The sequence below is a fragment of the Polyodon spathula genome, chromosome 49, assembly GCF_017654505.1.
Source record: "Polyodon spathula isolate WHYD16114869_AA chromosome 49, ASM1765450v1, whole genome shotgun sequence".
Lineage (NCBI taxonomy): Eukaryota > Metazoa > Chordata > Actinopteri > Acipenseriformes > Polyodontidae > Polyodon > Polyodon spathula.
Window position 1 is genome coordinate 2338336 of NC_054582.1, and position 27380 is coordinate 2365715.

Genomic DNA, 27380 nt, shown 5'->3' on the forward strand with positions numbered 1-27380 from the left:
AATCATTGTAATATCTTTACTTTTTACAGGGACAGGAAATAAAGCATCACATCAAATTACTGCAAGAGCAGCTTCCCTTGGCATTACGAGAAAACCAATACTGCAGTGCAAAGTCTCTAACAAAGAAATGCAAATCTGTTCTTTTTTTTAACTACTTTATGCTGGAGCAATATCTGAAGTCTTTTAACAAATGCATTCATTTATATGAGCTTCTGAATAGAAAGAATGAAAGTGATTGACAACTAAAGGCATTTGAAATGGTATCTGAAATGAATGTTTTTATTTTAGATCTCTACAGGAGACAAGACAAGATCAATGCCTTTTATTAAAAAAAAATGTATGGGCCTCACTCAATGCTATGGATTTGGTGGTCTGGCTGCCTGAAAATAGATGTCTGCTGGGGGTTAATGCAGTCTGGTGCAAGCTCTTTAAAATAAAGAAACTGGTTTTCAGTGCTCCATAGTGGTCCCTTGGGTGCCTGCTTTTTCCTGGTGTTTCAGCAATCAGGAATGCAGTTTTAAAACAGTCTGGCCACCGCCCATGCAAAAGTTAGATGCAAAAGTTAAAGTGACTCATACATTGCTAATGTTTATAGTTTATCAACCCAGATCACTGAGTGATAGTGTGTGCTGTATACTGCGTCCACGTTGCATTATACTGCAGTGTCATTCATCAATCCTTGAGTCTTTTTGTTTTACTGCCTGGAGTGTTGATTTGTAGAGAATACTACAAGACCAAACAAAAAATGGGGCCATTCCTGATGGAAACAGTTCCGTTTATCTATTGTTATTTAGCTATTGTTAGTGTTTTATTTATTAATTTATTTTATTTAAGTTTGCAGGCAATTTAAAAACCCTATAGAGGATGCATACCAATGCTTTAATGCAAGTGAAGCGACTCAAGCCAAAGTGACTGCCATGGTAGTGCTGTTTTATGTTTCCCCAGGGTGGAGTTGTTTATTAATATTGTGTTTCTCCTCTGGTATTTGCAGGGAGATATCCAGCAGCTAATGATTGTTCCAGACCACAGGGCAGCCTATGATTACTGTGAGCACTACAGCCCAGACTGTGAATCACCCGCCCCTGATTCCCCGCAGTCCCAGGACCCAAACCCAGACGGAGATGTAAGTGTTACAAAACAACAGCCGCTTTTTACGAGGCGTGGAGATGCATTTTGGTACCACCGTGCATTTCACTGTTAAATACAAATTATTATTATTTTTTTAAATACAGGGTGTCACATAAATGAGGCATCATAGGCATAATTGTTAATATTGGTAATTTTCATGTATGGAGCAGACAGTCAATGGGATGTAGCTGCCAGATTTAACACAGAACATCCTAATGTGCATATACAGTTCTTATATTGCCTATAATACCTGAATTATGGGATGCCCTGTATTTTCTTCTTTATTCACTCCTTCTTCTTCTTCTTCAAATTCTTGTTTTGCAGTTTTGATATATACAAGTATTTTTTTTTTCTATTGTGTTATCTGATTTTTCATTCTAGTTCTTTTAAATGACCTGCTTAATAGCCTGCTCTCCGTACAAAACCCAAAACACAAATTTAAAAAACTAATTTGCACAGTAATATTTTAGTAAAAAAAAAAAAAAAAGCTATATATTGCTAGAATGATATTGAATGCTTGTTTAAGCTTATACCTGTAGGCACCATGCCTGGAACTGTTCCACAGCCATACAGTTATGTATGGTATTAAGCCTAATTAAATTATGCTGAGTTTATTTCAAATATAGTTTGACATTAACACAAGTATCTGATATTCCAAGTTAGCTTGCTGTCAGGGTTTCTTTAGATTTTACAGTGCTGCATCCAAGATAAGGCCACCCTTGCTTGAACCTTTCTGAAAGTACTTCTAAGCTGTTAATAGGGAGGCTTGCCTGGACTAGTACAGGTAATGCAGGCCCTATTTAATACACAGTATACTGCAGAGCCCCATTTCTGTAGCTATAGGATTAACTTTCAGGAAGAGCGTGTAGCCACTTCTAAATCAGACGCTGCTAAATAGTCTTTGGGTCAAAAAGCATGCTACCTGCCAACCCAATTAATCTTAACAGTGAACATGTGTTGCTACTGAAATCAATAAACAAACAGAAAAGCAACCTCACTTGCATTGTAGAAGTGTCAGTTCCATAGAAGGTTCATTTTTGAATGGTTTTAGTTCAGACGCTGGATCAATTAAATACACCCTGACCAGCATCAGCTGTAGTGGAACAAAGTGGAATCCGTTCACTATTCCAGATTTAGTGTGGAGTGGGAATGCAATTGCAGCTAGATATCTTATTTGCAGTCTTCCTGAAAGATTGACAGGTCCAAAAGTCAGAGGCGGTGAGTGGTGTGCATGGAGCAGGGTAAACGAAGCGTCCAACCCTGTTGCCTGGTTCCATGCTAATGCCTCACACTCTCCTCTGCAGCTGACGAGAGCTGCCTGACAAAAGGCAACACTGACAGGCAGGTCCTTACTGGTTTGGGAACCACCTGCGCTTGCCTTATAAAGCACCTTTGTTTGGCTCAGGGCATTCTTCCATTCATAGCTCTAATATATTTATTTTCTGAAGTAAACTAGAAAAGGCAAAGTAAAAAAATAAGCTATAAATGCCGTCTCTGCTGCTTCACTAGCCTGGACTAGATTTCAAATAACAGATGTGTCACCCAGAAAGCCTTGATACTGACATCAGTAACCTTAAGATGCACCTAAAAATGATCAACCAAACCTGTGAACGCACAGAAAAGGACATTATAAACTGGTCAATTTGCGGCCTTCCAGAAAACAACTAGTGCATTAGCTGTTTAGTTTAGAAAACAAGTGTCACTTGAGATAAATGGCACAGCCGCACGATAGGTCTTAGAACTCTGGGACTGATATGGGCGTTTAAAAGGGAACAAATCAAATTGGACTGGATATGTATCATAAAATTACAGTTTATTAAAAAAAAAAAAAAAATAATAATAATAATAATAATAATAATAATAATAATAATAATAATAATAATAAAGCCTTCCATTTACATGTAGTGCCGCCTTCATAAATCTTAAAAAAATGTGAACATTGTCCAGTTGCCTCCAAGCAAGTGTAGCAACAAGAAAAAAATTAATGGAATGAAAGCTGATATAAAATTCCTTGAAACTTCAGGACAGACTGTGAGGTACAGGCTACACTTCAGCTTGGGGCTCTGCTGTTTCCGAAGGAGGCCTCTGTTTCACCCATGTGAAACAAAGCAGCCGCAGTTTATCAGCAGTGCTATATAACACAAAAACACAAGAATTGCTGGGTTGCTTATACTGTGCTATAGTGCCCGATTCACAGCTGCAAGGACTCTTTTAAGGACGGGCTATTTTTTTAAACCCCTTTTTAATATGTTTTAATATTTGTTTATTTATTTCTAAGTATTATTAATCTACAGGAAAACAAATCTTAAATATTTATTGAAACAGTCTTGAAAGCGTTATGCTGAATTTATGGGTGTACATGAATTACAATCCCATGGCCAACTGTGCAGCTGAAACTCAATCCAGCCGGCTTCACATTGCTGGGGCTGCAAATGGAGAGACAGGAAATAGCTGATCCTCTGCAGATTATACTTGCTCAGCTGTAAGGTGTTTACAAACAGGGGAGTTTTTCTTCCAGCAGGGTAATGAAATGAAGCAATACAGAGATGCCTTATATATTGTTTTCTAAATTGCACTTTGCAATATAAAGTTCAGTTCTAGGTCCCTAGATTGTGTTTCTTTGTAAATTTGGTACAATCAGTTGATGTCACAGTGTAACCTTACAGTTCATATCCTTTACAAACATTCCTTCATGGGTCATTCCAGCTGAACTGCAGCAGACTTTCTTCTTTTGTGGTTGAGGAGATGTAAGCCATGTGTAACATGGTAAATGGGTTCCAGGGTAGGTGTTGTCTGTGCATGCATATAAACTGTAAGAGCTGAACCACATTATGGAGTCTCAGAAGTCATGTTGATGACTTTTGACAATTTTTCTCTTAAGTGGGGGGAGGGTGTGGGGGTGTGGGGGGTGACCTAGACAAATAACATTTGTATAATTTCAAAGCTTGTTTGAAGGGCTTTCCAGATAACAAATAATGCATTAAAACAAGCCATTGACATAAAGGGATGAGCAGCACTCATTGGTCAAATTGAGCTTATGCAACCTGGTGCAAGGAATACAGCACAGCAGTGAGGAACTCATCTTGGTACTTTATGAATTTCAGGACGAAGACACCTATTACTATGAATACCCATATTACGAAGACATGGATCTTGGTGAGAAAACTACTACCCCTGAACCGAAGCCTAATGAGGTAGCAGGACCTGTTGCAGCAGTGGAAGAGGTATGGAATCAGGAATAGTGATCAGGAAAAAATTGCTTGCACAATGTACAACTGCTTTGCTGTAACATTTCTTTCTTTTTTATAGGATGTATTGTACAAACCCACTGAAGAAACAACAATGATTGAAACAAAGCCTACTGGGGGAGCGTATCCAGAATATGGAGAGTATGAGGATCCTGAGGCGTATGAGACATACAATGAATATGAAGATGGGGAAGGGGGGAAAAGAGTAAACATAGGCACAAATGTGGACCAGGAAGGAAGAGTGAACATTGAAACAAATGTGGACCAGGGAGGACGAGTGAACATTGGAACAAATGTGGATCTTGACTCCGGAGTCGACATAGGATCACGTGTGGACCTGGGATCACATGTGGACCTGGGATCCAGAGTTGACCTAGGATCCAGGGTCGACCTAGGATCACGTGTGGACCTGGGATCCAGAGTGGACCTAGGATCCAGGGTGGACATGGGGACAAATGTGGACCTGGGATCACGAGTGGACCTAGGATCCAGAGTGGACTTGGGGACAAATGTGGACCTGGGATCACGTGTGGACCTGGGATCCAGAGTGGACATGGGGACAAATGTAGACCTGGGATCACGAGTGGACCTAGGATCCAGAGTGGACATGGGGACAAATGTGGACCTGGGATCACGAGTGGACCTGGGATCCAGATTTGACATGGGGACTGATTTTGACATGGGGACACACACTGAAGACATTCATACTTCAACAGTAATCATTTCACAAAATGGAACTGAGGTGAGTGCTGGTTAACCTTCACTGTTGTGCATTCAGGGATGTTTTATAGGGCTAGGTGGTTGATAGAAGCAGGCTAAATCACTCGCTTTTCATGCTTTATGCCTCTGATTGTCTGATTCTGTATCAGGTTAAATTCAGTGGGTGTTATCTTCTCAATCCCCAGTGAACACTATCCCACATCGTAAAACCAGCACACAACTGGTCACATAAAAGAGCTGTTCTACACTCACTGTGAATCATTGACACTATGAGACGTCTGTTATTGTGAGTCGCAAACCATCACCTCAGTATGCAGACTATATATTTGTTATAAACCACTTGTATACACGTCTCCAGATCCCCATATTTTGTAAAGTTAAAATGAGGGCAGTTCTCTTGTTGTCTGTTTGCTGGGTAAAAAGGTAAAAGTGCTCTAGTCCTGTGAATTACAAAAGCTAGAATATGTTTCATATGGGATGTGTTTTAGGATATAACCATGTTTATTTATTAAAATGTGATGGTGTATATTCTCTACCACAATGCTCTGTATTTACATATCCAGACCCAAGGCAGAAGTGAGTCAGGGTCAACTGGACATGGAGGTACCGGACATGAAGAGTCCTCGGAGGGGGGGGATTTTACACAAGAAATCCTTAAGGAGTTTGACAAGGAAGATTACTATACAGAGTATGATTATGGCGAGGGTGACCGAGATTTTGGTCCCGTTTCTCCCGCCCAGACCGATGATGATTATAGCCAGGTTTGTATTATTCCTTCTCTTGATTCAACAAGGGATCTTGCTTTGAAGTGCCTCGCTTGCCTGTTCCCAGGATGCTCTTTAAAATAATATGCTCTGTTCTCAGCGACTCATTCCTAGATTGTTCTCCAGCGCAGGTTGTTCCTAAATGTTTTACTTAACCCTTTAATTCATGACATGTTGAAAATAGCTGGAAAAAAGTAGCTTTAAACACATAATAAATATATTTCAATACATTTTTTTTTTTAATTCTCCATTCCTTTATATAGGGAAAAAATGCCATCCTCATATGAGGTTATCATGAATTTGTGTCTTCCATATGTCCCCAGATAAAGTCTAGTTTTTTTATACATCCACCTATGAGGTTGCTGTACATGAAAGGGTCATACGGATTATATATATATATATATTTTCACTGTACTGTACTTGCTTTTACCTAAGACTAAAGATTTGTATTTGCTGTCCGGGGAGCCATATTGGGAGCTCAAAGGGCTACATATGGCTCAAGAGCCATCCGTTGGACAGCCCTCGGGTAGATGGATCTGCAAAAGAAATGCTGTGGGGTCCAGAATAGGCTTTATTATACAGTATCTTCCCTATTGAAAAAACATAGGGCTGTAATATACAAAATGCTTCTGAGTCCCCATGCTCTCTGACAGATAAAAGGAGACCCCTGCTAGAGCTGCTACTGCTGGTCATATCCAGTTAACAGATGTTATTCTATTTAGGTGTGTGTTAATATTGATTAAAATTGTGAAGTCACACAATTTGTTTCATATATTGTAGGTTGGCGGAGCAAGGGGGGAAAAGGGACAGAAAGGAGAGCCTGCCATCATTGAGCCTGTAAGTATTGTTATTATTACTGATTGATGTATACATCATTGTCATGTCCGTCTGCCGTAACTGGTGAATAATACCTGGACTTGCTGTCGTTGATTATCAAGCATCAGAACACTGTGTGCAAAGGCACATTATCCGAAAGCAATAAGTCAGTGGTAACCAGTACAAAACAAGAACAAGAAGCAACTTGGTTTCAGCAAGGGGCTGTTACAGTATTGTTCCAAGTTTTATACTGTAAAGTAGCAAAAAATGTGCCTTTGACAGTACCTTTGCACTGACTTTTCCCTGCTAGAAAATGATGCAGCAAAAAAGCAAAGCTGACATCTCATAAGTCATATAAGCAATGGTCGATTCATAAGACATTGGAGAGCGTCATTTTGGGTTGTTTTGGATAATTCCTCAATGAAGAAACATGATCTCCATCAGTGTGGTTCAACTGAGGTGAACCATAGGGTACACAATATTTGACCTGTTTAATGTAAAATGCTTGAATGATATAAGTTGTGGATGTGGACCCAGAGATGAAGAGAAAGCTGTGACGCTTGCATTGCCCAGTCCCTCCCCTCTGTTTAGGGTTATAACATTCTTGAGTCTTAGAAGTCTACTTAAATTGTCACAAGTTATTCTGCGGTCCTGAGAAAGCTGTGTGTTGCCTGCTTAATGCGCGTTTTCACCTCAAGGTTACACGCCCGGCAATATGCCAACATAAACATTTGTACAGGGAGTTTGTTCAAACTGCAGCACTGAAGGGTTCTCAGTTATCACTACTGCCTCAACAAAACTGTCCCAGAATAAATAATGCTGGATTTCAAGGATGTTAGGAACATGAATGGATGCAGAACAGCGTTCACATCTTCAAATTTTTTTTACAAAGGGTGTGGTTAGTTTCAGTGGGAAACAGCTTCATGTTACTGATTTCATACTTCTGTTTTTGTTCATACCACACTAGGAACCTGGCGTAATATCTGGGATGTGAAAAGTGGCCAAGTATTATAATCTGATGCTATTTATACTGGTCAGAGCCACTAAGATATAACTGCTTCTTCCCAGAGACGCTTGGATTTGGCTGGGCTTGGGGATTAAGCCAGAATTTCTATAGTATTTGAAAAGAACTCAGAGGATAACAGCCCTACCCATAACCCTTAGACTTCCATCATGACACAATTCTGTTTCTATCCATTATGTGGCATAGTCTTGACCATTCATGTAATACATTTTAAGGGTATTTTTCCAGTATTTAATTTCCACAAGGTAGACGTGACTCATCCAAAGAACAGGCTAACCATGCATATTGAGTGGCGGGTAGACTCCCTTTAGCAGAATTACAGTGTGGCGTGTGAGAACTTTGTTTGGTGTTAGAGCCTGCGGTGTTTCTGCAGAGGACACTAAGCCAAGGTCCTGCTTGCTTTCTTTATATTAAACAATCCCACAGAGCAGAATAAACATGCATTTACCCGTTGACCCTTTTCTCTGCCCAGTTGACTCCCCTGACAGTCTTACTTTCCCATGGAGTGGAACCATTTGGAAAGGGTGTTTTAAGGTTTACGTTATAAAAGCATATTCAAATAATACAGCTGCCCTATTGCATTAAACAAAGTGTTCACATTGCATACCATGGGTGTACTTTACCACCCACTGTGAGTTAACTGCTGGCTCAGTACCTTTTGAATTCCTTAAAATGTATTATTGTTGCTCTGCAAATAAACTACAGGGAACCCATAGTCAGTGGCTCGCTGTGAACCGAGGGCTTGGATTTTATTACTGTATGTTAGTTTTATGTACACAATTGCACTGGGTTTATGGGTGTAATTAGCGATTTGCACCAACTCAGAAACAAATGTATTCCACTCTTTGGCGATGTAACATAAATGTATAGCTCAGACCACACACACTCGTCAGCCTGTCCGTTCCAAATGTATATAATGTACAGCTTATCCGTCCATAAGCTTTATTTTATCAGTATTTTTTTTTTATTTAAACAGTAAATAAGCTTACTGTTATGCAGCTGAACAATTAGGATATTAGTATACATTATGATACAGGGATACAGCTATGTACTACTGTTACTACTAGCTATGTTTAATCTCTAACTTTTATGTAGAAATACATACAGTCTAATTTCATTATAATGAACCAGCCTGGGACCTGGAGAAATGTTCTTTATATCAGGTTGTTCACTATAATAGGGCTTGGCAATTTGCTGTATCAGAATAATGAAGAAACACCCATATTGAATTGAACATCTTTATAAAATATACAGCAGTTCTTTCAAGACAACTTCACATTGATCAACATTTAAACTGTAGATTTAAAAGAAAACAGTAAAGAAATGAAAAAAATAAAAAGTACATTTACATGCTGAATACAGTGATTTTGAGCCCTTTCTCTTGAAAAACATATCCAGCGTCGATTGCTTCATATTTTTCGTGCTTTTCTCAATGCACGCTGTTTTACTCTTGTTACCTCCTCACGCCTGTTGCCATGGTTGCAGTTTGTGTGACGGGGTGCAACGGTTGAATACGTCACACATGATTCCCGCTACAATAGGTTATCTATGAATCAGCCTTGTCTTTGAATTAGCCTACCAAGGTCTTTGTTTTCACTGAGAGAATATCACATTCACACTGGAGAAAGTTCAGTGTCAGTCACAAGCGAGATCGTTTTATCCGGGTAGATTTTGTACAAGTGATCATTGTAAGGTAGTGAGAAAAATGGTTCTTGCTGCTTGGATTGTTAAAAAAGGGGGTTCATTATAAGAAGGGTTCGTTATAGTGAAGTTAGACTGTATTTAAATTCAGCAGTGACATGCCCTCCCCACAGTTCACCTCAAAATGAGTTTAATTGGACAGCCTTTCTCCAGTTTCAATCAGAGAAGCAGTGTGATTGGAGAATCTATTCCTCAACTGATATCTTCAGTGTTAGAAATCAGATCAAGAAAGGCATTTAAGTCTAATGTAAAAGCAGCAGGCTTCAATAAATTGGTCATATGTTTTCCATATTTACCATTACTAAAGGACTACAACTCCTCATCTAACTCTTAAAGCTGCTGAAATGCTATCAGTGCCCTTCCAGCCACAAGAAACACAGATTTACGGTGTATTCTGGCTCCCGACATGCTGAAACATGAATTGTATTAAAAATAGAATGCAGTGAAAAGAGACTGCAGGGTTTGTCTTTCAATTCGTCTTGCTGTATCATTATAGGCACTCCATTTTACTATCTGGTTGCAATTGCAATGTCTGTACAGGTAAAACAAAAAAAGCCTTTAAGAGAAATGTAATCTGCCCACTGCTGTGTTACAGTTCAGTTTGGTACCTGGATGCAGTGCAGAAGAGTAAAGAATGTGCTTAATCACAGCATACTATATATCCTAGTAAGCACAGTAAAAAGTAGAATTACATGAGTCTTGGGTATTCATTTATTTGCACCCTAATTAAGGCATCATAAATACTTTTATGTAACATACAGTTGAAGGATTGCTGCGTTGGCAACTCTGAATGCTTCTGTGTATTTTAATGTCGCTATGTCTTTATGGCATAGTTATTAGTGCCATAAAGAAAGTCCCTTGATGTTTTGGGAAAGATCCAAATAACCGAAACAATAACCAATAGATTCATCAGTAATCCAATACCTATACATGCTTGTTTTCCCGTAGACCTATCTAAGCAGCACTGAACTGACTGTGATTAATTTCACTGTTGATACAGATGTTTTGTTTTTTATGAAAACAAGCTGTCTTTGGTATCTTAATGCCTTTTCAAGTTAAAGAAAAAAGGAAAAAGATAGGAAAAAGTGCATAATGACCATAATATATCACCTGGAATTATGGAAAAACATGTTGACGTAGTGAAATGGATCGGCCTGTCCCTCTGAGCACTTCTCTTCTCTAATCATGTAATCTGACCCTGCACGTGTTTTTGAGATTAATTACCATTATCATTTTGTCAAAACAAACTTGCTAGAAACTTGCATTGTTCTTTCTTTTCCAGGGAATGCTTGTGGAAGGTCCCCCTGGTCCTGAAGGCCCAGCTGTAAGTAACATGTTCTCTACCCTATAGGAACTCCACCCCTCCCTCCAAAAAGAAAAGAAACACAATTTACATACAGCTGCATTTAAAAAAAAAAACTTTGAATGTCTATATATGACCTCAGCAAACTGTCTCACAACAGTTTAAATAAAAAACTGCTACCATGACTACCAGTAAACCCACAACTGTATAGATACAGTACTATGTAGAATTATAGAATGTGGATCTATATAAAAAATTGTTACAGCTGTTCGTAAGCCTTGGTCTACATCCAAAATCTACCTTCGCTGGCACAGATCCCGTGGTGTGTTAGCAACAGTTAGTTAAATCCCTTGTTCTTGTGTCTTTTGCACAGGGTCTCCCAGGATCTCCTGGTCCCACTGGTCCTCCTGGTTCAACTGGAGATCCAGGTGAAAGAGTAAGTAATCCATAACCCAGAACTGAATCACACTCTCGGAAGATCATGAAAGAGGTCTTGACTCCCGGATTGTCCTTTGTCTAAATACATTGGAAACTTGTTGTCTTTCCAAAAGGAGACTCATCAATCTCATACGTTACCAGTTTAACCAGTTAAATAGGTCTGTCTGCCCACAAATCCCTGTTGTTTCTTTGTTTGGTCCTCCCTCTCCCCTGCCTCCACCCTGCAGCGTGCCTTGTCTAGGGGAAGGTGGTCCCAAGTGCCACTTGTCCTGCCCACTGGCCGAGTCATTCTTAATCACTGTATTGAATTCATATTAGCTCAGCCAGCACAGGGGCTGCTATCGAGCTCCAATGGACAAGGCCATGGGCCAAATTATAATGTGAATGTATTATGTATCTGTCGGCTGTCATGTTCATGTCGGGCATAACTGTTTGTAAATTGTTCCTGTGTATCAGGCATATCTTTCGCAATCAAGAAATTGTTATTTTCTACTACTAGGTGGTCTCCTTTCTGAATTTTAAGCTTCTCTTTAGTGCTACTGAATAAGCTAGTTAAACAAAAACAAACAAGTACAATTGACGAGTTTGAAGCAGAATTGTAATTAGTCATTAATTCATTCCCAGCTGGTAGTGAGGTCATATGGAGTGAATTTTGGACCAGTTCTTTAAGCGGTAAACCTGTCTTGGACAGCTAAGTGAAAGAGATTGGAGGAAAGCATTTACCTACTGAAGTAACCAAGTTCAAAGACTCGTGTAACCCATGCGCCCGCTACCAGCAACTGTCATGATAACAAAAGCTTTCATCGCAGCCTCATATTACACTGTATGGGTATAGTGCATTAACAGCGGTGACAACTGATGATTATATATATATATATATATATATATATATATATATATATATATATATATATGCATGGAGGACTGTACTGTGTTTAGTCCTAAAAGCAATGCCTGTTTATAATCTGTTCTCTGCTATGAGCATGCCATTGACAGTTAAGCGGTCTTCCTATTCTTTTAGTTCAAGGTCTCTGAACTATCCTAAGGGTAATGCCAGCTAAGCTGTTTGACAGCAGAAACCCTTATTCATCCAAAGTCTGCAACGTTTACAAAACATCAACTATCAAATGTTCCACAACAGTGTATGCTGTCCCTTCTAAGAGAAAAAAACTAAATATATCTCCCCAGTGTTGTACCTGAAGTGTGATTGATAGCATAAACCATCATGCACCAAGATGTCACACTGTAGCTTCATATAATCTTGCTTGTCTCAACTTTTTTTTTTGTCAGTAATGGACAGTCATGTTTAAAGTTTCTCTTCTGCCTCTTTTCCACTGTACAACCGAGTTTGGAGGAGTCGCATGTAGGCAATGAACATGTCGTAGATTGTGCGATACTAGCTGTATTTGAGTTGGGAATGGAAGATCCAGAGGTTACAAGGTGTTTTTCTGCATGTTTGTTCTTCATATATAAATACAAGAGCCCTCAGCATCCCAAGGCTGAAATTTCCACTGCTCCAAATAGCTGCACGCCATGTCATATTCCTTGAGTGTTTTGACTGAATCAGCGTAATGATGGAGCTCATTAACCACACCCCTGCTTGGCTCCGAGCCAGAATCAGATGTGTTGTGAAACCAACTTCATGATTTACTTTTCGCTCGGCTTGACAAAATAGCCGGGGGAAAAGCACCCGGGGCCCACACGGCTTGGCTGTGCCAGTGGAAGAAGGGGTATTAGAGTGGGTTTAGAGTGGGTTTCTCCAAGGGCTCTGGTATCACTGGACATATTGTCAGTAAGGTGCAGTGTGTAATGACTGAGAACCGTGAGTTAAACTCTGGGAATCAATATGGAACTGAAATGACATATCTGCATAAGCGCTGATGCAGCACAAAGCTCACTTTTTAAAATACAGTATAAAGAATATTTAGTTTCAGATTCCAGTTTTATAGAACAAGCGAAATTAGCAGAGTTTTCCATTCGAAAAGGTCTAGACTTGCTCTGATAACTGAACAGCTGGTGTTGGCCACAAGACACATCTTGCTGGATATCTCACTATCATTGTGCTTTTAGGTGTTAAAACACATTCTTCTGGTAATACGCCAAATTTAATTTATTTTATCGTCACAGAACCTCAATCGTGGAAGCTCTGCCCATGTGGAATTATTTCCAAGTCCTGTCCAAATATCTTACTGTGTGTTTTGCCACCTGGTGGTAGTAACAGCACACTGCAAGCGTATGTAGCATTTGTAATATGCCAAGCATATGTTGCATTGAAAAGTACTAACCGAGCATCGTTTTTCGTGTTGCTTTTGTCAGGGTCCTGCAGGTCGACCAGGTCTTCCAGGTGCTGATGGATTGCCAGGACCCCCAGGGACTGTCCTCATGCTGCCTGTGAGTATCCACACTTTAAAGCATATTTTAAACTGTCCAGATGCTGGGGAGAGAAACCCTTTGTTGCGTGTGTTTTGGGCATTTTGATCAGTGGACAGTGAAATAGTTAAACAATGCTGGTTGTGTTTAAAAGAAATGTCACCTAATATTGTTAATGTAAGTTTAGTTTATTCCTCAGTAGCTATCCACACAAAGCATATTGTGCTTCAAGGTGCAACCCCTACTTTAGGTGTGTATTTTGCTTTGAAATGCTTTCTCCCTGATACTGTACTGCCATCTAGTGGATGCTAAACACATTGTTAATGTTATTGCAGTTTTGGTGCCTGCACGTTTTAAAACCCCAGCCATGAATCAAACCCATAATCTCTCCCTCCTAAATCTTTGCTTCTCACCAAAGCTATGAAAGAGACCCCAGTTAATTTCACTGACACTGTGTAAGGCAGCCCCCCTTGTGTACTCTCTACTCTTTCACCTATTTGAAAAAAGATTGTTTACACCCACTTGGCCAACATTAGACAAAAAAAATATAAATGCAAATGTTATTTATTATATGCGTGTGCCAGATCGTGCTGTACTATAAGTCCTAGGCTTTGAAATTGTTGTTCAATTAATTAAATGAATTTAAATGAATCTAATATTAGTGCAGGAGTGATTCATGGAAAGCATGATGTAGTTTGGCTCTACTTTTGAGGTCTTTTGAGGTCAGGTAGAGAAGAAGCTGGTGCCACGTGAGACATTCAGTTAATGGGTACACTATACCACCACCCCTTGGCAAAGAACTAATAAACCGCTCCACCGTGTCCAGTTAATTCATGTGACAAAAAAGTTTTCTATTTATTGAGGTTTTTGTTTTAGATATAAAATCTGTTGCCAGACAAGACTATTCAAAGAATTCAAACTGGGTATCTGCCAATATTGCTTAGATCTTGTAATATAAATTAGATCACCAATGACAATCCTGCCAGGCTGTTAATTCTTAGTGCTTTGGTTCTTGTGTTCTGCTGGCAAGTATCTGTTAAATGCTATCCAGAATTTTGAAAAGTTTACCAGGTGGATCTGTTCTGAGCCTGTGATTTATACAGACCCAAGGTGATCTTAAAGGGGAGAGAAAAGAATACTTGCTTATGGCATGGGGTTCCTGGCTTGAGACGCAAACTGGGCTACTTTCCACACAATAACTGCAACAAAAAAAAGCAGAATAAATCACTGAATCTTGGAGTCTTTAATGACGAGAACAACATAGCCACCCCCCTCCCCACCCTTACAAAACAAGAAACACACTAGCAATTAAACTGCAATGAAAATGCAGTACCTTATTATACTAGGGGCCGTTCCATCTAAAACCTTACTGCTTTATAGTGCTGTTCAATGTTAGCATGTTTAATAAGCAGCTCATCTTTACATTGCAGTTAAACTGCAGTACAGTACTGTTACCAGATCTCTGTATTTCAATGACCTGTTTTTATATGGGTAAAGAACGCTTGCACCACAAACACTACAGGTTAGAGGTGAGTAGTAATGTCCATTTGGAATTTGGGCACTGTCTAGCTGATACAGATTTCAGAATGGAAAACATAACCTGTTTCAACTGCTGACTTACCATGTGGCTATGAAGCAATCTTTATTTTGTGCCAATGCCTGAGGAGTTAATGCAGACCTTTGTGTAAAGTGGAATTTACTTGAATTCTGAACTGAACACACAGATTGTCATAGATAGGGTAGTCACTTTCAAGCCTGGAGAATAAACCTGTAATATTTAGTAACTATTTGTTTGAATGTTTCTGGGGTGGATTTACAAACAATCACCTGCCAGCATCTGGAAAAGTGAAAGCCTCTCTTTAAAGAGAAAGTGGTGCTGTCTTGCTGGAGTGTGAGAAATGAATTCTGTTTAAAGAAGAAAGCTCTTTACCTCTATCTCAGTCATTAGGAAATCATTATGACTGTATAATAACAAATAGTGAGGCTTTCTTGCTTTTCAGCGGAGAGCAGAAAACACAATCTCATCAATCCAAAATGTTTTCTTCAAGGTTGTTGTTTCCAGGTCTAAATTCCCACAGTGGGTGCCTAAAGAACAGTACATTTTGGCGCTGCAAACAGCTTTCCATCACTCAAAAAAATATACTTTTTTCCAGCAAAACTAAAAAGAGCTTTATCAAAAATATAGGGGTTTTTATATTGTATTTTATTTTTTATATATGGTCTAACAGCTCAGTGGATTATCACTGATTTAATACATTTACAATTCTGTGTAGTTTGTAGTGGATGAGAATCTCGCATTTTTGGCAATAGAAAGGCGAACATTGGAAGGGTATGTATGGTAGAAACTGTGTTATGAAACGTAAATAAATGTTTATCTCCCCATAGCTGATTTTAGTCACAGTAAATCTGACACCTCTTATGAGCTTGGTCGAGGGGTGTTTTGATGATGAAAACTGTTAATGTCTAAACCTCGTTCTGCTGTGAGCTTAGTTTAACCCTTGGAATGCCGTCAACAAGTATATTTTCCTTTGTTTACTTACTGAAGAGAGTGCTGGAAAGCGTGCGATTGCAGATGCAGTAGTCAGGCCTATCCCTTGCTGTGTCTAGCCTGGGTTACATGGAAATTGAGCTAGATGTCAATTTGAAAGGTACACTAAAAGTTTAGCATCACTACAGAATTACGCCAAAAGTTTAGCATCACTACAGAATGAACTAATTTTGCTTCATAAAGTCGAACGATACCTGCTGAATAATGTTGCATTGACATATTGAATGGCATACCGTTTTGTAGTTTTCCATATACAGTACAAAAAAATAATAACATGGAATACTGTACTAATACTATGGCTTCTGGTAGACTTCTGCGATATCATTTTGTTGTTTCTTTGATTACATGATGTTAAATAAAATATCTAAATTATGTTAATGTCATTTTTAAATGATGTCTCTTTCCTAAAATTATTTTGGCCTTAGCTATATCTAGAATAATGCTATCTTCACATATTTTGGGGCCTGGCTATGGGTTTGTTTCAGTCCAGCCTGTTTCAGCACACTTGAAGCCGTGGTTCAGAGCTCTTATGTTCCACCTCTGTCAGATTCACAGTGCTTTATTCCTAGTGATTTATGCACACAATGCACTTGAATTTCAGACCTGGGTCACACTGACTTGGAGGGGGTGTCGCAGTGGTTTGGCTTGGCTGATGAGAAATGGATGTATAGACCCATCACTGTAAATCTACATTATCCTTTTGTGTTAAGGGGCTGTTAACCGTTTAAACCACCATATCATTTTTCATTTTAAAAAGTCGATTTCAGTTAGTAAGCATAGTTATGTTTATATTTTACCTTGCATACATTTAATATTAATATTAATACATTTAATACTGTTTTTAAACGTTTTAAAGTTTTAAAATAATAAACCCCAATATATCACACAACTTTAGAACCGACACCCACTGCTGACAGCAAAGAATGCATTGGCAGGCGATGATAGTGCTTACTGCCATCCTATAAATCTGCAGTTTTAATTAGACAGGTTTAATTAGGGCAAATTATTTTAACAAACGCGAATTACATTACGCAAGTAGAGCTACGGACCAGTTGCCAAATTTAATTTTTTGGCAGCTACGCTAGTGACTCTGTTTCCATACATATGCTACCAATAGAGGGACGATAGAGGAATCTTGGATTGTTATAACAATAGGCAACCCACCTCCTGTGGATCTACAAACCTGAACACAGACTATAGATCAATATGCATGATCAGGCTTCTGATTAAAAGTAAAAGCAACACAAAGTGCACGAGGAACTGCTTAACTTGTGGTCTTTTCCTTGCACTGTGGTATTAAACTCTGCCCTTCATTCCTGCAGTTCCGATTCAGTGCAGGAGGAGATGGAGGACAGAAGGGACCCGTTGTTTCAGCACAGGAAGCCCAAATGCAAGCCATAATGCAACAGGCGAGGGTAAGTACAGTGAGGCTTTCCACAGCCATTATGCCTTTCAGATTGTTTTAAAACAGGAGTTCTTCTCAATGGATGATAGTGTTGGAACCACCCTCCGTACAGGAGTAGTATGATTCCAGCAATGACCTGCGCTGGTGGAATGTCTGCTGGTGAGAGCTGGTGGTTTTCTGGTCCGTGCTGGTCCAGAATTTTATAAAACTGCAGGCTGTCTGATAAGAGGCCAGGAAATATTTCTTCCAATCCCCAAACTTAGCTGGTCACCAGCAGGGCGTTGAGCCCCTTTTGTATTGGTTTATCGGTGTGGGATCTTCCTTAGTATAGATTAATCGGTGGTTTATGATCATATTACTTGGGTTCTCCATATTGTAATACTGCTCAGTGTGCTTTCAAATTCTAACAACATTCTCCTTAATTTCATAGCTGGCAATGAGAGGCCCAACAGGTCCAATGGGTCTAACAGGAAGGCCTGGACCTCTGGTAAGTAACAGGTTTGATTTCATTGTTGACATTTTAGCTGTGTGTTTACACAGTGAACCATGTACTTAAACTGAACATAATCAAGCACAAGTGCTCTGTTAAATTCCCAGTTGTGCTTGCATACTACTGCCAGCTACAACACTTTGCTATCCATGTAATAAGTAATGCAGAGGTCCTGTGGGTGCTTGATTAGATGTTATTGGACATACATAGTATATAAAGTATAATGCACTACCTGAATAGGGATGCCAGCAGACTAGAGTCTACCCTTACAGAAAAGATTAAAATCATTATATTCCCAGGGGGTCCCAGAGTGGCTCACCTGGTAAAAGCACAGTGGTATGGTGTGCAGGGTGAGTCATACAGCGCAGGTTCACATCCTGGCTGTTCGGAGTCGGTGGTCTTCTCTGGGGATTCCAAAGAGAGTGTCGCATTGGCTCTGACGCTCCCGTTGGTTAGAGAGGCAAAAGCAGTGGGGATTGTTTCCCCACATCACGCTGCAGCGGACCATGCTGGCCAGGTGCCCAGTGAGCTCAGAGTGGACACTTGCTGGGCTGGCCTTTCTCCTGGCTGACATCCGCTCTCAAGTTCCTGGGTGTGAAAGTGGAAGCTGGCTTGGTCGTGGGATTGCTGTGTGGGGAATTGCTGAATCATTGGACATTCCAAATTGGGGGTAAAATAGTTGCGCAAAATTCTAATTCTAATCCCAGTGCATTTACAATAATGGTACTCTAGCAGACCCAGTAGCAATCCACAACATTGCCAGCAGTGGTATTCATACCATTGTAGCTGCCCTTTTGCTACCATTGCCCCTTATTGGAAAAAAGACCAAAAAAAAAAACACTGTGCATTGTCATTACATTGCCACTGGAGATCATTTGGTAGGTATTGTGTATTGTGTCTGTCACTTTTAGTATTGTATCAACTTTAGTTTTGTGTTCCCAGGGTCAACCAGGTGTTTCAGGAGTAAAAGGCGATCCAGGAGATAATGGCCCACAGGTGAGTGATGCAGCTGGTTTAATCCCATACCACTGAAAGAATAGAGCGCAAGCCGCTTTGAATCAGAGTATTGTTGAATGCTGCAGTATTTCATCTGTTGTCATATGCGCTGCACATATATTACCGATTATGGGATTTTTACATTGATCAAAGTGCCAGTGGGGAAAAAAGAAAACATGTTTACATCAATACCATTCTCTTTATTAAACTTTTCTTTTTGTTTTAAATCTAGGGACCCCGAGGCCCTATGGGCCCTCCAGGACCATCAGGGAAACCAGGACGCAGGGTAAATGAAGTTTGATTTTTATTGAGATCTGTTTTGTAGTTGCAGTTTGTAGTCAAACTGCTTCCACCACCTGCACACCATACCCCATGTGTTATATATATCAGCACACTATTTATAGTCAAACACAGTGATGGATACATTGTATATACAAATATACAGCACCCATGTGTGGGAAAAACAGCAAACAATTAAGTGTGCATTACTGTAGTATTTTATTTGGCTTTTCCCTTCCAATTGCAGTGTTTGTAGTAAACATTTCTGTCACATTCTAATCGAAATTTGAGAGTGTGTATTTTACTGGCACTGTTTTTTGTTTAAAAAGAGTTTTGAATTTCATCAGTTTGTTTTGCTTCATTGAAGCCACAGAAAATGTAACTGATCCATTGCGTTTCTTGGAGAAAATAGAGGCAGTAATGCAGTTTACATAACAGACCCTGGAGACGAGTGTGCCAGAGCAATAAGAAGCAACACAAATAACTGAATTGGAAACAAAATGTGCTGCAATGCAAAATACCCCAACATCAACAAATGAAAGCAAATAGCCTATGGAAATAATAATAATAATAATAATAATAATACATCCCATACTGGAGTTGTGTGTGCCTAACATGATGCACTTGATTGGTGCCCTGTTTTACAGAAACAAAACATTTCATTACACGAATGCCATCTGCTATGAGATATTGTTTGTCTCTGTAAAAAATGCTCAGCGTTGTGTGACTTAGCTGCCTACTAAAAGCTAGTTTGTATGTGTCTCCTAATCATTAGAGAGCTTCTTGTTATCCACACTAACTTGTGCTCTTTGATGTCTTCTTGCAGGGTCGAGCTGGTTCTGATGGGGCTAGAGGAATGCCTGGTCAAACAGGGACAAAGGTATTTTTCAAGCTTTCAACATTTGGAGTCTGTGTTTCTCTCCTTATCCCTCGTGGTAGCAGTTATTCACTTTGCTTCAGTTGCCCCTCAGGTGGCAAATGTTGGCTGCAGCCCACTCAGATACAGCCAGCTTTGTACTTGAGGACCTTTTGTAGTAACCCCCACAGTGTTTATCATCAGTGCCAGTTATCTGTTTTTAGAAATTGGTCAGAACCCAGACAATGGCTGGAAGACTGGAAGCTTAAAACTGTTTGCAATCCAGGTTAACCTGCCAGGGACCAAATCTGCAGAAGCCACTGTAGATAACAAAGGGCCAGTAAAGCTTTTTTAAGGAAGTATTTTCCCTCTGCAGAATAAAGGTACATATAATTGCAGCAATGCCCACCACATCTGAAATATGATAGACTGATTTTAAATGGTATTAAATTGAAATATGTCCCATCAGACAAATCTATGATGAGATACCATAATCATAAAAGGAAGGATATGAAATGGCCAGACTAATATATACAATTCCTACAGGCTTGGCTGAGAGTCCACATCCCAATGCTTTGCAATGTCTTATATTCATAACCACCTATCCAAAGCAAGCACATGATTCCCCATGGACATAGTTTAATGTACTGGATAGATTAGTTTACGCCTCTGAGGCTTCATTTAATACCTGTCAAAACCAGGATCGTTGCATCACGCTTACTTATTTTCTAATTGTAAATAAAACTCCACAATACCTTTTTGGTTCAGAATCAAAACGTTGTCTAGACACCCTTTATCTTCAGCTGTCAGCAGATTAGAAAATCCATTCCAGTGAAAATACGATTAAAAAAGACAACTAGACAAGTGATACCTAATGGGGCTTAGGGCTGTGTTTTATGTGCATGGAAATAGATTTAAAAAGGCTTGTTTAAAAATTGTGAAGTCATAACTAAAAGCCTAAAATCTTCAAAGCTGTGTGGCTTGGCTACAGATCTTCGAAACTTAGTGTTAACCTTTTTAACTTAATCTAAATAAATACTACTACTACTACTAATAATAATGCTTACACAATAAGGATTCTGTTAATAAGGAAAGTACAGGTTGTAAATGTTCTGACATTGTTTACACTGCTGTGCTCACTGTAATGAAACCTATGTTGTGTTGTTTGCAATGGTGAAAGGGTTATCTTGGCTTTTCAGTTCATTGAATTACAGTATACTGCAGAGAGTATACATCTATCTGGAGTATCTTGATATTTTGCAGTATGCTCTACATTTAAATTGGTGTTGTGCATTCACTGAATATCTGAATAGCAGGGCATTCGTTTAGTTTCACTCCACTGCAAAGCTAGCACCAGTTTAATAACCTGCTAATGTGCTGAGAGGAATTTTAAACAGAATGCTGATTTTAGCTCACATGCACATTACAGTATTTCCAGTTTTGTGCAGAATATTCAGATTTTGCTTTTAGGAACTTGGGCAACATTTGGCCACCAGGTGGGGTCGTGTTCAGTGAAAATCCCATTTAGTTCAAAGGGACCATGTTTACAGGAACCATTGGGTGGCAGAGATCTATGCAAACATGCCTAGTGATTGTAACCTTTATATTCCGTTTCTTTTTTTTAAACACCCCTAATGGTTTCCTACTTGTTTAGAGTCATTGGAAACACATATACAACAGTTATCTTTGTCAGATTGTTTGGTGCCCAAACAGTAAATCAGACATATCACATCACATGCTGAATTTGACATAGCTATACAATATGGAGGTTTAACCCTTATAGGCACATTATATATTTAAGTATTGCACCCCCCTCAATATTGTTGTTGTTCTTCTTCTTTCAGGGTGATAGAGGATTTGACGGGCTGGCTGGTTTACCTGGTGAAAAGGGACACAGAGTAAGCCTAATCTGTATAATTCACCTTTTCTTGATTTCTTTATTTAACATTTTTCAGAAATATTCCACCGACTTTGGCGACATGAGCAAGAAATACCTATATATATATATATACATACACTGGATACTAAGAAATCTCTTGTTTCCATGAACCCAACAGTTGTAAAATTGAATTTCTTCATTTTTACTACTTTGTTATATCTGTACCAACGCCAATAAAAACAAAAGAAGCATATTTAACAAATGCAATGATTTGGGTAGTGTATAACTTTGTTTTCAATGACTTATTTTTGCAAAAGCAGCCAGCCCTTAATTCAAACCTGATGCGTTTCCTGATGATTTAGCTGGATACAAAGCTATTATGTTGGCATTCGTTGGATACAGCAATTAACAATAGCATGAATGGAACAGATTGACACAATTACTCGACACAGCAGGTATATCGAATAAGCGTGGATCTCCTTTAAGAGAAATTCTTCAAATACTAAAAAAACAAAAGATCCCTTTTACAAAAACCCTGTTTAATTCAGACAGGAATGTATCCCTGATAAGTAAGCACTCATGTCACAGATTTAGCTGTATTTCTATTTGTTTCATTGTTTAGTGTTTGCCATGTCTAAAAAAAATTATAATGCTACCATATAATAATAATAATAATAATAATAATAATAATAATAATAATAATAATAATAATAATAATAATCTTAGAGCTATCCTCACAACACTGTTAGATAGTAACGTAATAAGCACATGCAATGACTAGAATTCATTAAAAATTGTGATAATAGCAGTAATGGCCTTGATGTGTCTTATTAACAGAATGCATTATTGGAAAATAGAGTAAATTGTTTTCAGACATATGGGCCTGGTTTGCAATGCAGTCACTGATATTGTGGTAGTTTTTTTTTTTTTAATAAATAATTGAAATGTTTTTTCATCCTGGCTGGCAGGACTATGGGTCCTGTATGTATTGATCACTGTGTGTCTTTGTAGGGAGACTCTGGTCCAGCTGGTCCTCCAGGTCCACCAGGAGAGGATGGTGAAAGGGTAGGCTTTTTTTCATTCGTAACATTAATGTAATGTAAACCCAGCTCTTAATGTGCATCATTACTGTTCAAAACTATGAAAAAGCTCCATCTAGGGATATTTAAATGGTACTGCAAGTGTACTGTAATGAATCTGTTACAGAACAGTGGTGATCGTGTTGTGTAAAATGAGACAACTTAGCAGGAAGTTCCGATTCATTTAGAGTTGCTTTCCATGTCAGAATAAACATTTCATAACTACAACGAGAATAGTTAACATAGATTTTAACATTTAAGAATCAATACACAGTTCCAAACCATAGTAAAAATGCCCCGCTTTGAAACTATGGGGCCACAAAATTCAAAATGCCTAGTAACAGCTCCATTACAGGCATTTTCCTATTTTTTTTTTTTTTTTAGGGAGACGATGGAGAGATTGGACTGAGAGGATTACCAGGTGAACCTGTAAGTGCTATTAGTTTTAATATTTTAAACAAATTGTTCTACCGATACATTAGTACATAACTATGGAAAGGTATTTTCTATGAAGCGCTGTGTCTGTACGTAAGTTGCCTTGTGAAAGTCACTCTAGTAGGAGGAGCGGTTGAGATGACTAAGCTGCAAATGATTGTTGCCTGCTCCCACCTTGAGTTCCTGCCTTCTGGGAGAATGGCATATGCTGTACTGCAGTAACCGGCCATGCATGGCATAAGGCAGTCCATTTCTAGACTCCACACTGTCCAGGAAATGCGCTCCGAGGTGCCCAGTATGGTATGAGGTGCCTGGCATAGAATTCTGCCACTCTGTGCAGGCGGTTGTTCTTTTTGATTTGCACAGCATGACAGAAAATATTTCTGTATCTCAGAAAGAGTTCCAGGGTATTGGCACTGTATGTAAAATCTATGGTGCTGTAAGGAGATCCAATAAGTACATGTATTTACTAGCAGTGGTCCAAATACTTAGATAATATAACAGTGCATGTGAGTCTTTGAGGTTTGAGGTTTTAATAGTATTCCAAAGAGGGCTGTATTTGTATGATTTAAACCATGGTTATATTTATTATATCTTATAGATTAATACAATAGAACCAATGATTATGTATGGGAGTTTATATTTATGTTTTCATAATGGTATGTTTTGCACACTTTACTGAAATTTGCCATACTTTTACCTAATATAACAGGGACTCCTAACAGATCTGAGATTGGATTGCAGATAGCCCTTAAACAAAATCCTGTCAAACTCTAATAGAACAAAAAATGCATCAGGGAGCTCTAAACCTTAAAAAAGTCTAGCACAATTCCATTTCTATTCTATTTTAAGAGTTACCAGTCATCCATCTAAAAATAGCTGTGTTGTTCAGAAAGTGCTGTCCTCTATTTGATAGTACTGTGTACTGTGTTCTGAAACATGTCCTGGCTCCCTTCCATAGTTTTTTTTCTCCCCGTTTTCACCTTGGATGCACTGTGTCTGCTGCACACATGTGAGGCTCAGCTTTAAAAGAACACTGAAGGCTCAGTGGGTCTTAAAATCTAATAAAGAGAAAACATCTTGCTTTGTTTCCTTATAACTCTGCCAGCCTGTGAGGGACCTGATCTAAGAGTGTGTGCGTGTATGACATGTTTGGCTTTTCGATGGCAGGATTTAAAAATATAGAATTTTAAATAGTTACCCTGCCCCTTTTTCTTCTTCTGAAATAACAGCATATTTTTGTGCTGTGATTTGAAAAAGACCCACATGTCTTGTCCTCTTCTGAAATCTGAAGGGCGCATTGTCTAATTTCTGTTCTGTTGCTGTGCGTTGTTTGGCCACCCCTGTCGTATGTCTCAAGTCTCTTTGATATCTATACGTGTGCCCACAAAGGTTCTGACTCCACAGTGCCATCCTCCCTGTTGCCTTCAATGGCTGGCTGTCGTTTGCATTGATTCTTCATTCCTATGAGCTTGCTGACTCAAATCATGTTGCAAGTGGCTCCACTCACATTGATTGCAGCACCACGGCCAGTCACACAGAAGTGCAAGTAGAACCACTCTGCTTTAATAGAACTAGATAAACTCATACAAAGCTATATGAATCATGGAAAATGAGTTTAAAATATAACAACCAGTAGCTAATTAACCCGGCTCATTCAAACAGTTGACATAATATTTAATCACTCCATTGGTATTACACTGTGAAGCTTTTGAAATATGCCATTCGAGACACTCATCATTAATGTAATTGCCACTGGCTTCTACGTTGGGATGTGACTTGTAATCTATTATACACCTTGTTCTGATTTGTATGTGACTGTTTTAGGAAAGGACTTACATACTGTATCGTGCAGTAACATTGGAAGGATTTTAAATGAAAGCTCAAAAGAGAACACAGGCTAAAAGGGATCTGCACAACGTGGTGCATGACACTGTTTCTCAGCACACACCTGCATGCTGGCAGAGACGAACTTGCATACTGCCATTTCCCAGTGGAGCTAGATCTGTACACAGGCTCCAAATGGAGGGCTCATGACCAGCCTCGACTGAAAGCATTGCAGTTTAACCACCTGCCCAGCAGATGGAGCAGCAAAGTCTTCCTTCAATTCCCAGAAAGATCCTGTACATGCTGCGGTATGTGCCTGAAGACCTGCCAGGGCTGTAATATAAGAAGATGTAACAGATGTTTGCAATTTCTATTCCTAAAGAATCCTTTAATACCAGAGCTTGATTTTTAACAGCCTTGCTTTGAAGATGCTGTAGTGATGATCAGCTCCCTGCTTGTGTTCGGGTACCAGATTCATTGTTGTTTTTTTTGCAGGGTCCTCGTGGTTTGCTAGGGCCAAAGGGGCCCCCCGGACCTGTCGGCTCCCCAGTGAGTATTGTTTGAAATTAAATAAATCTTTGAGCAACAACATTGACACATCAGCAACCCTCATTGTTCCTTGTCCTTGTAAAGGGGAACATTTTTTTTTTTAAAAGGCTGTTATGAAAATTAAGCTTTCAAAAATACAGTATATCAAATATGTAAGCCCACAGAAAGTGTTTTGCAATGTGTTTACCATTTCTTTAAAGCTGTTGAAAAGGATTTTTTTTTTCTCCAGGGTGTTGCAGGTATGGATGGTCAGCCTGGTCCAAAAGGAAATTTTGTAAGTAAAAAAAAAACAGTTTTCTCTTTAGTTCCAATATAATCATACTATAAAGGGGAAGGGCAGTGATGATGTTGCTAATGTAGCTTAGCACTCCTGTCCAGTTTGCCTCTCATTAGTTCTGTTAGGAGAGAGTTTACTTCAACAGTCAGCCATTCTCAAGCCTGAGTTTCCTAACTGATTGGCAGTTAGTTAGAGGTAGTTGTTTGTAACAGTCACAGCGGGTGCTTAATGCATGCGCTGTTCACAATCCAACAATTACTTCACAGCTGAACAATTACAGATTGTCCCTGCCAGCCAATACACTATTCTAATGAAATAGTCAACAGCACAGGTAACTTGGAATTGAAAGGGCTTAGAGCGATGCCTGTGGACTGTGAAACTGTGTGGCGGAGTGCTTGAGTCTAGCAGTAGCCCCGGGGTATTCTGCTCATTGTAAACAGCTACATAATAGTATCTCATTTAAGCGCTGTGGATTTATTTATATTATAACGTCAGTTGGGAACCAATTAGATATAAAGGTTGCTATGAACTACACTTCCAAAGAGCAACGTGGTATGGGTATGTGTTATCATAGCTATTGTTGTTATTCCTGTTCAGATTCAATTTGTATCAAACTCAGAAATGCTAAGCATCCCTGTGTTCTCAATAGAGCTCCCAGAGTCTTGTCTCACGTCAAGTACAGTACATCTAGTATAGCAGAGTGTAACCATTTACCTGCCCCCCCCCCTGCAACCAATGGGTGTTAGAAATCCCACACTGAGGGTTGCAGAGGACAGGTTAATTGTTACACTCTGGTATACATAAGACAAGATTAAAAACTAGATTGCATGTTGTAAAAGAAACCAATCCCATCACGGATCTCATTTCCCAGCATCCAATTTTAACTGTGCGTTAGTCAATGTTGTCAGTAGTGCAGTCTTTGTGCTGGTTCAGTAATGGAATGAAAGCGAATCTAGCCCCGGCTCCTTTGTAACGCGGCTGCATGGTGGTCACACGGAGTTCACGCTTCACAGGGGTATAATTAAATGAGATTGGAATTGCCTTTCCAGGGTCCTCAAGGAGAGCCAGGCCCCCCAGGACAGCAGGGCAACCCTGGAGCTCAGGTAAATATTTCAGATAAACAATTCATGCTGGGGGTTAAACCTCCATCTGTATTAAACAGAGCTATAAACATCACATTTTGTATGTCAATGGCTTGCAATTAAATGGGTGAGTTTACCTTATAACAGTTTACACCAGTACATTTGC

The 27380-nt window shown here is 39.2% G+C and overlaps 1 protein-coding gene across 2 annotated transcripts in view; it reads left to right on the forward strand.

The window, feature by feature from the left end:
- col5a1 (procollagen, type V, alpha 1) overlaps positions 1-27380 on the forward strand; it is a 115332-nt gene that overhangs the window by 54631 nt on the left and 33321 nt on the right. For both annotated transcript variants that reach the window (XM_041238600.1, XM_041238599.1), the window contains exons 5-23: positions 992-1123; positions 4233-4352; positions 4438-5118; positions 5660-5857; positions 6641-6697; positions 10684-10725; positions 11078-11140; positions 13459-13533; positions 17383-17475; positions 17896-17952; positions 18898-18951; positions 19184-19237; positions 20057-20110; positions 21931-21984; positions 22977-23030; positions 23429-23473; positions 25802-25855; positions 26085-26129; positions 27182-27235. In XM_041238600.1, coding sequence (XP_041094534.1) covers positions 992-1123; positions 4233-4352; positions 4438-5118; positions 5660-5857; positions 6641-6697; positions 10684-10725; positions 11078-11140; positions 13459-13533; positions 17383-17475; positions 17896-17952; positions 18898-18951; positions 19184-19237; positions 20057-20110; positions 21931-21984; positions 22977-23030; positions 23429-23473; positions 25802-25855; positions 26085-26129; positions 27182-27235 — 1986 coding nt within the window. The remainder of the gene's footprint in view (positions 1-991; positions 1124-4232; positions 4353-4437; positions 5119-5659; positions 5858-6640; positions 6698-10683; positions 10726-11077; positions 11141-13458; positions 13534-17382; positions 17476-17895; positions 17953-18897; positions 18952-19183; positions 19238-20056; positions 20111-21930; positions 21985-22976; positions 23031-23428; positions 23474-25801; positions 25856-26084; positions 26130-27181; positions 27236-27380) is intronic.